Source organism: Nyctibius grandis, chromosome 4, assembly GCF_013368605.1.
Source record: "Nyctibius grandis isolate bNycGra1 chromosome 4, bNycGra1.pri, whole genome shotgun sequence".
Classification (NCBI taxonomy): domain Eukaryota; kingdom Metazoa; phylum Chordata; class Aves; order Nyctibiiformes; family Nyctibiidae; genus Nyctibius; species Nyctibius grandis.
In genome coordinates this window covers 98774773-98787814 of record NC_090661.1, presented here as the reverse complement: position 1 = coordinate 98787814, position 13042 = coordinate 98774773, and the positions used below count along the sequence as shown (strand labels likewise).

General features: G+C 44.8%; 1 protein-coding gene across 2 annotated transcripts in view; it reads right to left on the bottom strand.

The window, feature by feature from the left end:
* Positions 1-13042, bottom strand: part of GRK5 (G protein-coupled receptor kinase 5) — a 171603-nt gene that overhangs the window by 4893 nt on the left and 153668 nt on the right. For both annotated transcript variants that reach the window (XM_068399598.1, XM_068399599.1), the window contains 4 exons: positions 7756-7893; positions 4718-4855; positions 3762-3893; positions 2867-2935 (listed from right to left, as the gene is read on the bottom strand). In XM_068399598.1, coding sequence (XP_068255699.1) covers positions 2867-2935; positions 3762-3893; positions 4718-4855; positions 7756-7893 — 477 coding nt within the window. The remainder of the gene's footprint in view (positions 1-2866; positions 2936-3761; positions 3894-4717; positions 4856-7755; positions 7894-13042) is intronic.

Genomic DNA, 13042 nt, shown 5'->3' with positions numbered 1-13042 from the left:
CTGATGGGGGAATACACTTGTCTGTTGCTGCGAAGAGTTAAGGGCAGTAGTGGAAAAAAGAGCTTAGTCTTTCACTCTAGCCCCCACCCAGCACCCTCTTCCCCTAGCATCAGTGCACAGGATGAAATCACCTGAGGGTGCACAGACATATTGCGCACCATACTGTTCAAAGGTGATGTCTGATGTCTTAGAGCAATAAAAACAAATTAGAGTTGCACAGCATTAAATTAGAGTTGCACAACATTTGCAGCTCTCCAAGAAGAACTCAGATGTGCATCTTCTCTTGTCTCAGGTATGCTGATATATATCAGTTGTCTGGCTAAGATCTGTTCCTCCATTTCTCACCTACATTTCTTGAAATCAGGTGAAAGCCCATGTGCCGTTGAAGAATGCCTGTGAAAACCTCCCAAAGCAAGTATGTCTTCATCCAGAGCATGCTCAAGTGACTGATCAGATTGCTCTTGACTTAGGCAGCTTTACGTCAGGCTATGAGAACGCGACTGGATGTAATAGCCCCATCTGTGCATAGTGGCTTTCACCTGTACAATATTTCATTACCTGTCAGGAAGCTGAAACCATTATAGATGTAGTTTATAGCTGATACAGAGAGAGAAAATTACTCAAAATTCTCATCTATTACTGTCTCTCTAAAATCTTGCATCTTCCATAAGATCTGCAATGCCATCATCTGTCATGGGAGAGTGGCTGAAGCTCTCCCTGAGCACCACCAACACAGAGAAAAGGAATTTCTGGGCCACACTGATCTGAAGGAAAAAGAGGAATGACAACTTGGTGATATTACGGCACACTTACTTAGTTACACAGCTTCATGACATGTCTACTAATGACCAGGAAAACTGGAGGCTTTTGAAATGATGTAGACTTGCATCTTAACATACTTTACTCCTGATAAAGGCACCAAAGCCTCATCTCCCTTCCTTGACTTTTCTCTGTCAGCTGCTTTATGCAAATCCTGACCCTGTTCTGTCTCTCTCCATCATGACCTCAAGCTGTTTTACTATGTAATTCCTGTGACTTTCTCACTCAGAGCTTTGTCACTATTAACGTGAATCTTTTTTCCCCTTCTGCATTGGCCAGATAGAACATACATGATATAGTCTAATGAATTCTGGCTATTAAGACTTCCACTGGAACAGTGCTTCCTTGGGATAACTGCACTACTAGCTAACAGGGTTTTACACACACCAGGCTGACCTTCAGATGTTCCTGATGACCTGAAGGTGTAAAATCATCAGCTGACACTGTAAAGAGCACAGGGAACCAACCTGTTTTACAGAACACATTGGGTTATGGTGATTCTGTCTGCACTTGGGGGGAACAAAGGTTTTCCAATTTCTGTTGAAGGGAAATAACCATATTTTTGATCTGGTGTTCTTAATAATAATAGATAGTGGCGTACTTGAGAAGAGCATGATTCTGATGCCTGATCTACTGCTACTGATCCTGACCGATCCTGTTTATACTAGTGGGAACAATGTTTTCGTCAATAGTTGAAAGCTCCCGGACAAAGAACGATGGAACCAAAAGTGGGAGGTATTATTTCATAACTGACATTTTATTCAATTAAATTGAGGATGTAATTGAGGGAACGAGTCATGGTGTGTTTGGCATGACACATGGAAGGACTCTAAGTGCAGACACAACCTACAGGTTCTGCTACTGCTCAAAAGCAGCTCAGATCTCCCTCTGAACCTCCACAGCTCAGCTCTAGGAAGCTGTCATGCATCTCATGGTCAGCACAAACTAGCGCAAGCTATTGAATTTCTCTCTTGCTACCTGTTTGAAACGAGCAACTGTGGAAAGGCCTGTGACTTTTGACTGCAGCATGGAGAACACTTAAGAGTTTTGCTCTCATTTCAGCAGGTGCAAGTTTCAAGTCCTTGGAAAACAAATGGTCCTTTGCTTTCATGGTCACCTCTCACTCAGTTTTGTTCTTGCTGTCATTAGAAATGGCACAAAAACTAGTGAAGGGCAAGGGCTTAAAATAGGGTTCCCTTTCTAACCAAAAAGTTTTTCATGATCTAACAACGTAGGTAAGTGCAAATCTCAGCTGTGCGGGTCCCATGACATCACAAACCTTAAGCACAGCAAGTAGCGTTCTTGAATGCATCAAAATCTTGTCTTTTAGCATTTAATGCGAGACGTTACAAACTAATGAAGAGGAGAAACGTATGCAGTGTTGCTGTAAACCAAATATACAGATGCAAAATAATTAAGAATAAACTGTTCCATAAAAATGCATGTTAATAAAACCCAGTCTGATAAAGTGATTTATGAATAATTTTCTAGAATTACTAAAAAGAATGATTTCTCATTTGAGGCTCTGGAAGTCTTGAGTCACATTTTTTTTTTTCTTTTAAAAAAATGTCTTAAAACACATGGCTTTACAGCTGCTGCTTGGAAAATATACACCTCCAAAGTCTGACTTTCATTTAAATACAAATGTACAAAATGTAAACTGAGACAATAGAGAAATTTACAAAACTTTTCTTTAAAAATAATAAAGACAAAATTCAGTTCTAGTATGATGCTATTTAAATACGTGCAAGTAGTCATGTTCATTGAATTTCTATTGCAATGTTCTAAATAGACAAATTTGATTCACACAGTCTTGAGTGCCACCTCCAAAAACAGACCTGAGTGGAAAATTCTTCTTAAAATGCGAGGCTCCACTGGAAGGAATGGATAGAAAATCTCCATTTTTGGGAGATTTTTTTTTTTTTTTTTTCACTCAACGGTGGAGGCTCTCTCATCCATAGAAGCTCCATAGATTATAGTGGAAGGATGCAACACGTTTCATAAAACTGAGTTGGAACTAGCTGCTTCCGGTGGAGTTTGAACTTACGTGATTTGAATTTATGTGGTGATTTAAACTGGCCTTTGAATTTGGAGAACTCTTTGAATTGTTCTGATGCTGTAGGAAGAGGAAGACAATGACAATTAGATTCCCCAAATATGCCATGCTTTCTTTTAGTCCAAAATTGTTCATTTTATGGTGATAATGTACTGACTGGACTGCACGATTTTTGTTTGAAGATCTTTGGATGTAAAATATTCTTCACTTTCTTACCTGTATTCTCTCTAGGTCAGGAGGACCATGGCATTTCTTGAGGAATGCAGCAAAGAAGACTCACTTGAGCTCCAGGAGTCAAATCAATTCACTGCAAAATGTCAGTATCTGCTAAATCTGACTAATACAGAGGATACCTGCCAATGCTCAGGCATGGTTTTAACTCTACAGAAAGAGATCGGTCTAAGAACATTATTTAGATCTGCAAATGGTGCCATAGTGCCTCATGAAAGCTGTACATCACGTATGCTCTGGTCTGCTCTCTTCTCTAGTGTCTTTGTTTCCTGCCATGACTACCTCACTCAACATTTGCATTTTCTTTTTTTTTTTAAAACACATAAATCAAGGGTTTTCACAAGGAACTTATCAAAACCATACCACCATTTCAAAAGGCATTTCAGCATACCACTGAAAAACAGTTTGAATAAGAAGTTTTCAACCACTGGAAACACAGCTGATAAAAACACTGGAACTTCTGGTGGTAAAAAAATAACAAGAGGTAGATGGGAAACCTGGGTTAGGCAGTATTAGTCAGGAAATTGCCAGGTAACTGTGACAGCAAGCCCTCTCTAAGATGTACTGTCTTTCTTCTACAAAAATATCACCAGAACATGGCTGTGACACTGGGCATCTATGGGAGGTTCCTTATCTTAGTCATAAAAGATCTCACCTGTCGTTTAAATATTCTTTGCAGCAATCCTTTCTTGGGTGGCTCTGGGGGGTAGCTTTTGTTTAGGTCTGGTGAAATAGTACCATTTGGTCCAAATACATTCAGTTCTTTGAAACACTCTGTTTCTATCATCTAGTGGAATGCAATAAGAAAGAAAAAAGAAATTATACACCTGCATTAAATATATTCCAGCAGTGCTAGGTTGTTCAAAGTCAAGAACAGGACCAGCAGCTCGAGCGCTATGTTAGGGGAGTTAACAGTTGAATTCCTGCTGTTTGCTATAGAAGGTAAATAGGACGTATGAAAAAAAGAGGCCGAGTCTGCTCTGCATGTTTGCACATCAGTCTTATTAGAAGCTGCCCCATAAAGCTTTCTATTCTTTTCTTTAGCACTGTGAGGAATATTGGGTAAAGACAGGCATACTCACAAAATCTCAGTTATTAGCATCCCTCTGCCCAAGTGGTGTTTGATCCAGAGTTGGATTATGAAATCCACTGTTTGCTGCGTTTTGTTATCAGACAGAAAAAAAGACCCAGATCTGGAAACCCTGGAGCAGCTCAAGCTCCAGAGTCAACTGCTGCAGCTGGGACCCGCTGCAGGTACAAGACAATGGGTGAGATCAGGATCACCAACGGAGGAGCATCCCATTAGGACTTCCATCCATCCCATGGAAGTTCCTCAGAGCTGTTGTTGAAACACCTCTGTAGAAATCCAGAAGGAAGCACAGTAGGATCCTTGCCCATTTACACAAATATGCAGAGCCAACAGATACAGTCACCTGAACCTGACATCTGTGGGTCATTACAGATCTTGAAAGAGGCCATTTGTAACTTATGAAAGCATTAGAGTCTGGCAAGTTATCCAGTAGCTATATATGACTGGAAATATAACAGCTCCTCTTAAACCATCTGTGTTAGGGGTTTTATTAGAGTAATTTTACTACGATACATCCTTACCTCATTTTGCCATGGAATAGACACTGATCCTGTGGAAAACTTGGAATAGAAATCATCATCTGTTTGGTCCAGGTTGACTCCTTTCACTGTGGAGAACTGCTCTATGTCTAACACATCCTTGCAGTACACTGCTCTGGGCTATCTCAGCAGAGGAAAAAAAAGAAAAAGCAAGATAAGAAATATTTCTGAGTCTGACCATGTGCTTTCATTCACAGATTCAGTCAAGTGAGAATGCCTAACAACAAGCGACTATCTGCATCCTGCTTCGCTAGACTTGCTTTGCCCACATGTTTATCATCAAAGGCTGACTTCGCTTTAAGCGTGTTAAACTTCCCACTTTGAAGTCCTTAAAGCATCAGTGCAGCCAAAGTGGGTTTTAGTCATCCATGTAGCATATGGCTAGGAGGTGAGGGGAGAAGGACAGAAAGAGCAAGAAAACAAAAATCAAATCCTTCAGTAGTCTTTTCTTTTAGAAAGGGAACAACAGAAAACCAGAATGTTTATAAGTGACTGTCTTCATTTAGCCCGCACCCAGGGCTAAACAATAAGCAGTTGTTCTCTCACCCAATGTCCCTTCCCCAACTGAGAAAAGGGAATTGAAAAAAGGAGGGAGACTCATGGGTTGAAATTTAAACAGATTTAATAAAATAAGGAAACCAATATCAATGCTCATATAAAAGACACAAAATTATACTCAGCCCACAGAGAGGTGGCAAGTCACTTGAGGGATAGCAATCATTGAGAAGAGAGGAGGAGAAGGAAGATGGAGGAGAGAAAGAAGCAGAGCAAAGAGCCCTCTATCCCTAGCAGCTTTCCCATTTATAGTGAACCTGACATTAGTGATATAGAACACACCTGTGGGCCAGCCTGGGGCAGCTGCCCTGGATCTAACTGCTGATGGCCTTGATCACCATCCCACAGCTGCCCACAAACTGAGACAAAACGTAACTGAAGAGTGATTCTATAAATTTTATCCCCATGAAACCAGGACAGTGACACACTGGAGACAGCCCTAAAAAGGAACCTCAGATAGAAGAGTCCTTCTGCTCAGATAGTAGTGGAGTTTGCAGCTTAAAAGTTTAAAGGAATTACTAATTGCTAAAGAAAACAGCAGAGGTTTGGCATTTTTCCATTGTTTTTATTAATAGCTCAGCTGCTGGAAGCTGTCCAGAATCACCTCTGTTAACTCTTTTAACTTGGCTGTCTTTCTTCAAATAAATAGTCAGATGGCTTTGCCTTTTTAACTGCTTAATTTTCTGGACGACAGAGACAAGACTCTTTGCAGTGATGCTGCTTTTAGCTTGTATTCCAGCAGTCAGCCACAGCAAGCAGAAATAGTCATCTCTGGCTACCTGTCATAGTTAGTGTGGTCATCTGCATGCCTAGAGAGCTCCCATCAACAACACAGTTACCCTTTGACATGCAGGAATAATTGAGGGGTGGCTTGTGGGACTAGTCTGACCTGCTGAACTCAAGCACGTGTTGAGTCCTACTGTCTACACATGGTAGCATGACTGCACAGCCCAGGGGTCCAACCGTGCAGTATTTCATCTAGAGCTGAGCAGTGTGACCAAACAAATCAAGCTGATTCCTGATGGAAGTCCTATTTGCTGGAGGCTGCATCCCTCCACATTCCTTACGGCTGCAATCCACAACATTTTTGTGGAGACAGAGTAGTCTAGAAGAGGATGGAGAGACATGAGTTTGATTACAACCCCTGCCATTGGCTATATAGCTTTGGGTGATTCAGCTGGCTTCAGTAAAGACTTGGAATTCTATGGGTGAAGTGCCAAATAAATTAAATTAGGGGCAGCTCTTGAGTTCCCAATAAATAGCCATAAAAATTTATGTGCCTCTGCTTTAGCAAATATGTCTATAAGAGGTGCCTTCTAGGCCTTACATGCCACAGTTAAGCTTTTAATACACTCTGGCGGATCCCATATTTGAGCCCAGAATTTTCTGATTTTCTACATCAGAAAGAAATAGTAGCTTGTCTTCTATTTCTTCCCACTGAGGCAGGTCGTAACACCATGGGCTAATTGGCAGGAATAACTAGGCCACATAGTAAAATGTAAAGCAAAACCAGAGCAGCTAAAGTAAACTTTTGTAGCGTTCAAACCACTTTGGTTTGGTTGAGTTTGCAGCGATGTGAATGAGAGCTGCCAAGATGTTACTTTCTTTAATATGTTAAAATGGCAGTGTTTACTTAGAACCATATGGGAACTTTAAGGATAGAAGGTCTAGCCAGAAAGAGAGCCCTGCAGGAGGAAAATAATCAGATAACTCTGCATTGGGGTAGAGACCGATACCACAAAAGGGTGGAAAAAGTTCTGTTATTGCCAATGCAACAAAGACTTTCAGTATGTGCAAGACTGGTGTGTAAACCTGAGTAAGGACTCAGTGCTAGGTTCCCCGCCCCATGAACACTAACAAGTTCAAAGTGCTATCTCAGGTCCAAGTCACCTCCTCTGCTTGAGGTGACACTTGATATCTGAACCTGGTTCAGACTCTGTAACAAATGCCTGTTTTCATGATGATCGAGTCCCGTTGCTCAGTTCCATAGAGCTTTGGACTTTGTAACTCTGGTTTCACCTCAGCATAAATATCTATGTATCTGTATGTACACATGTGGTTTTCTTTGCTGATTGTTCTGAGCACCACCTGGTCCTGAGCGTACTTATTCTCACACTACTACCACAGATAAGGGAACACAAAGGATTCCAGTTTTAAGTTTGGGAACTGAGGCATGAACAGATCAAGTGGTGCCTCCAGTATCACAGAAGACGACTGGTAAAGTAAGTGGGAATGAATCAAGCCCCAGGTTACCAACCTGCATGGAGGCCCACCCACCCTGCATGCACATGTCTACAGATCAGCTCTCTTCCTCCCAGCCTCCTCACTCCAGCCCTACTGCTTATCACATCTTCCTAGGGCAGCTACTCATGCAGGGAGTGATGACAGCTCTAAGAGAGAGAGAAGTTATTTTAGAAACAAATCTCTTGAAAGAGGTCACTGGGGGTTCTTCCTATCGTACTTACATCAGGGACAAAGGGAGGATCCAGCATTCCTGCTTCTAACCGCTTGAAATTCATGCTCTTGAAAAAGGGGTGCCTCTTCACTTCTGTTGCACCTTCCCCTTGACATCCCAGCCGCTGCTTCACATCTTTGGTGAGGAGCTGAAACATGCCAAGAGGAATCGTAAGGCAGTCAGAAAAGCAAGCGCTCCACAAAGATATTTTTATCTCCAGTTGGTTTTGGATGTGCCCAGAAGTACAGAGGGGAATTGCAATTGCTGTTACTTAATGGCCAAAGTTAAATGGATTAGGACTGCACTGTTCTACATGCTGGTGAAATCCTTTGAAAATTACCTTCTGTGAAGTGTTTACAGTCAAAACAGAGACCACTGCTTCTGCTTACTTTCAGTGAACACGTTCAAGAAGAGGTCTGATACACCCTTAATAACATATACAGATGCATATTCATAAGTCTCATATGCTTTTTCTCAGTCCTTTTTTTTTTTCATGTTGCTTTTGGAAGGGTAATTTTCACGTGTTGTTGCTTAGTCTGCGTGACTTCACTACCAAATTGCATTTCCCTCTGCCCATTGTAGTATATTCTAGTACATCACACAACACATTGAACCAACCCTTTGTGCTCATGGGCCTATCTCTGCTGAAGCCAAGGGCAGTTTTGTCCATGGAGCCAGTATCGGTAATCATCCTCAGTTCAGCCTTGTTTGTTTTCAGAGAAGGGCAATGCAACACCTCTACCTGCTACAGCAAGTCCTGCCTGTTTCATGGGTACATCTAATGGAGCAATGGAGACTAACTACACTCAGCATCCTTGGTCTATTAGATAAGCAGGTCCATGAACACAAATGCAGGTGTGGTGGGTCCTGGAAGACCTTGTATGGATGGACTAATTTATCTACAAGAGAACAGTTCAATGGAGGAATGGAATAGTTCAATTCTGGCACAGACTAGTTGGTGGATGAGGAGACAGAACATATAGCCAAATCTTCACCAAAATGCCTCTTCTTTTAAATCATATGCGTAGGATCAAGTAGGCTAAACCAATGTCTTAAGACATCATGTCTAAACAGTTGAAGAGAGCCATAGCTCAGAATGCAAATGGCTGGTACAAAAAGACCATTGCTTGGGACAGGGGCCTTTCTAAATGTACCACTGACTTCAGGCAATCTGCTGAAAAATGAAGGTGCACAAATTTGTTTCCTTTTTTTCCTTCCATTCATCTTTGACGAAGCCTGCATGATGCTCTCTTACATTAAGGAGAGAAAATATAACTCCGAACTCGCTATAATCTGCCCAGAGATTTCCACTGCCTATTAAGAGATGCATAACGTGGGCCTTAGTACAACAGAAAACTAAACATGCATTGAAAACAGTCAAGGTTAGCTTTGTTGGAGTCTCCACTTTGGGGGGAAAAGACTACATACTTACACTGCAACATCATGGAGGAAAGAAGAACACTGGCCCTTTCCCACAGGAAGGGTATGTGCCTGGAGCCAGGCACGCAGCCAGGCAGGCACCCCACCGCTCAGCACTTCTGGTACAGAATCACAGAATGGTTAAGGGTTGGAAGGGACCTCTGGAGACCATCTAGTCCAACCCCCTGCCAAAGCAGGTTCACCTAGAGCGCGTTGCACAGGATTGCGTCCAAGTGGGTTTTGAATATCTCCAGAGAAGGAGACTCCACAACGTCCCTGGGCAGCCTGTTCCAGTGCTCTGGGACCCTCAGAGTAAAGAAGTTTTTCCCCATATTCAGACGGAATTTCCCATGTTTCAGTTTGTGCCCATTGCCCCTTGTCCTGTCACTGAGCACCACTGAGAAGAGTCTGGCCCCCTCCTCTTGACACCCGCCCCTAAGGTATTTGTAAGCATTGATGAGATCCCCCCTCAGTCTCAGTCTTCTCTTCTCCAGGCTGAACAGCCCCAGCTCCCTCAGCCTCTCCTCGCAAGAGAGATGCTCCAGCCCTCTGACCATCTCTGTAGCCCTCTGGCCACCTCAGTAGCCCTCCGCTGGTTTCTAAGCGGCCGCCGCAGGAAGGGCTGAGCCAGCCCGCACCGACACCAAGGCTGTGCGGCGCCCGCCGGCCCCGCCGCTGCCCACCCCGCGGCCCGGGGAAGGGAAGGCAGAGGGGCAGGAGGGGGATGCCCGGCGCGGCCCCGGCGGGGGGGAGCGCGGCTGCGGGGAGCGCCGGGGGCCGCCGGGGGGCAGCAGAGGACAGGGCGGCGCGGGGCCGGGGGCGGCGGAGCCCGGTGGGGCCGGGGGCGGCGGGGCCCGGCCGGGGGCGGCGAGGCGTTCCGAGCCCCGCGGGGAAGGGTCCCGGCGAGCCTTGGAGCTGTGTCGGGGTCTCTGCCCGGGGGCAGGAGGGGACCGGTGCCTGGGTGCCCGGCAGGGGGGAAGGTTCGCTCCTCACCCCCTCCTCCGCGGCGGGAGCTGAAGAGCAGCGATCCCCCGCTGTCCCCTCCCCAGGTGGGGCTGTGCAGACCGACCGCACTGAAACGTTTAGCAAAGGTCCCCGGGACCGCCTGCCCACGGGGGGCTGGGCGCCCATGCGGGACAGTGGGGTGGTTTGGGTTCCCTGAGCCCTTGGGAGCCCCCCGGGATGTGTCCCCGGGGACCTCACAGGTGAGCAGGAGGCAAATAGCTTTGGGAGGGTCGGAGAGGAAAAGAAGTGTTTCAGGAGATGAGGTAGACAACCAGGGGCAGCCCTGCAGGAGGCTGGCAGCTTCTCCGCTAAGGCAAAGTTATCTCGAGATGTTAGTCGTAGGGCTTTCCAGCTCAGAGTATGCCCCAGTATCCTCTGGTTGTGTTGCTGTCTCAGCCACATCATCTCAGCGAGGAGGAACCTTAAAAGAACTGGTTGTTGCTAATGGGAGGTTGATAATCTTTCCTCTGGTGTCTGGCTAGAGCTGGTTTTTCTTGTCCTTACCACGGGTTTACAGGGTCACAGATCTTTAGGTTTCTCTGAATACTCTGATACCCCCTGGGCATCAGTGGTTTTCTTATCTGACTTCCACAGCCTCCTCATTTCTGCGTTTTTTTGCTGGGGGCCTCATTTCCATCCGGAGGCAGCAAATGGTTTTGGCAATCAGTGTGCCCCAGGTACGTAGAGACCATCCTCCAGCCAGTCCTGAGCAAGCTACAATGGCAGAGGCCAAGCAGCCAGAAGAGGTGGTGAAGAGGTTTGTGGGACATAAAAGAAGAATCTTCTGCTCAGCTCTTTCTGCCTCAGCAGTAGCAGAAGCAATAGCCAGAGGAGACTGTACGGATTGAGGGATGGGGGAAAAGCTAGTGGTTCTGGCCACAACAGCAATTTCCAGCTTCCAGACAGCAATGTCCTCTTTGTCCTCAGAGTTTCCTCTGCCTTTGTTGCTGTCTAGGTGGTGACATCTGGTCTGACTGGTCACCACTACTGGCTGGTTCATAGAGACGGAGAAAGACTTGAAGAAACACCTCTGTGCTTTGCCATCCTCTGAGCACATAGATTCACATGATCCAGCACCATACTGATCCAGCTCATAGAAGAACTTTCTCAGGGCACTGCTCTGGAGCTTGTTTTCCCTGGGTACAAGGAAGAAGGGATGTTTTGCTTTCAAATCCTTTCATGAGACTTTCAGCTCTCATGGTCTTGAGGCAAGGTTTTTCTTGTGGGTTTTTTGTGGGTTTGGGATTTTTTTTGTTGCTTTTTTTTTTTTTTTTAATCCCAACAGGCATATGGATTTAGCCTACGTGAAGCAGATTGCTTTGGAATTTCTAGTCAAGATCTGGTTTGCTCTGTTGTGGCTGGATAGAGAAGACAAAAGCTCTTTTGATCTTCTGTTCTCATGTTGAGAGTACTTTCCTGCAGGTGGAAAGCAGAATCTGAAGGCAGAAGGACAACTTTTACTACCCATGGCTCTGATATACTTTTGGAAATGATACCTTGAAGCTCTCAGGAACAGTGCTGCTGAGGAGCAAGTTGTAGTAGGAAGGGGTAGATTTGGACTTGCCTGTAGATGGTAAAGGAGACCTCTGCAGTTTCTGCTCTACAAGTCAGCTGTGAAGGGAAGAAAGGGGGTTACTTTCCTGTCTGTGCAGCCAGTAATTCTCCTGCCTCTGGACTAAAGTGGGAAGACCAAGCTAATCTGGGAATTTACCTTTGCCAGGCTGTAAATGTTAGAAGTTGTTTGGAGCATGTGGTCAGAGGATAGGTTAGTTGAGGATAGAAGAAGGCTGTCTGGGGATTCCTGGGCTCCCCCTGATAAACAAGGGAGTATTCAGTAACCTCCGATGCAAGAAGGAATTCTCTAGAGCATGAATGCAGTTGGTTGTGGGTGGCCGGTCACTGCAGGCTGAAAGACACAAAAGGGAACAGGCCACTGGGAATAGGCTGGGACCACAGAAAGGAGAGGATGCTCCTGCAAAGCCCTGCTCCAGGGGAGCAGCTGCCTGCCTCTCGAGCAGAGTCCCAATGGAGAAAAAAGTAGGAAATTAATGGAATTTGGTAAGCTGTAGCTGCAGCCAGCTCTAGAGACGGCAACAGGTGAAACCAGACACTCCTCCTGGCTTCTCTTGTGGATATAAAGAGATAGCAGGAGTAGAATTTTTTCCCAGAAGGGAATGTTCTTCCTTTCTCCAAGGAATAATGAGTCTTGTACCATTTCCTGCAGCCCCAGCAGCCTTCTGCAATAGTAAAACCTGCGTAATAGCCTGAAATATTCATCCCATTTGGGAATGCGACCAGGAGAAAACGGAGATAACAACTGTATGTTTTGAGTCATCTCTACACTTTTGTTTAACTCAGTTTCAAAGGATCTATTTAATATGAATAGAGAGTAGAACAAAAGCAACTGCACCAGGCTGATGACAAGCCCTCCCGGGACAGCAGTGCAATGATCCAGTCAAACATAATTTAAGTGTAATTCTACAGCCAAAGCCTACGGACAATTCACAGAGCTTCAGATCTGAAGATGGCTTAGGCCATCCAACCATGCATGAAGTTGGTACCAAGCAGCAGAGCTTTATGTTCTGGTAACAAAGGCTCCAGATGACACTGGATGTGTGTAAATGAGGGCAGGATTTAGTCTACAGAGTTACGGGCAAAGCATGACCAGAACAGGACTTTCAAAGAAGAGTCTTGAGTAGCAGCAGTGAAGTTACATTAAGATCTTTTTCTTGATATAAAGAGCTCTCTGATACTTCCATGTCACTCATTTGATCCCCACTGGGGATACAAACTCTGCAATGTCTGAGACTTTTTCCACAACTTTGTTTTGCTTCCTTTACAAAAAGAAACAACTGTTGTGAGGATTGCTAAAA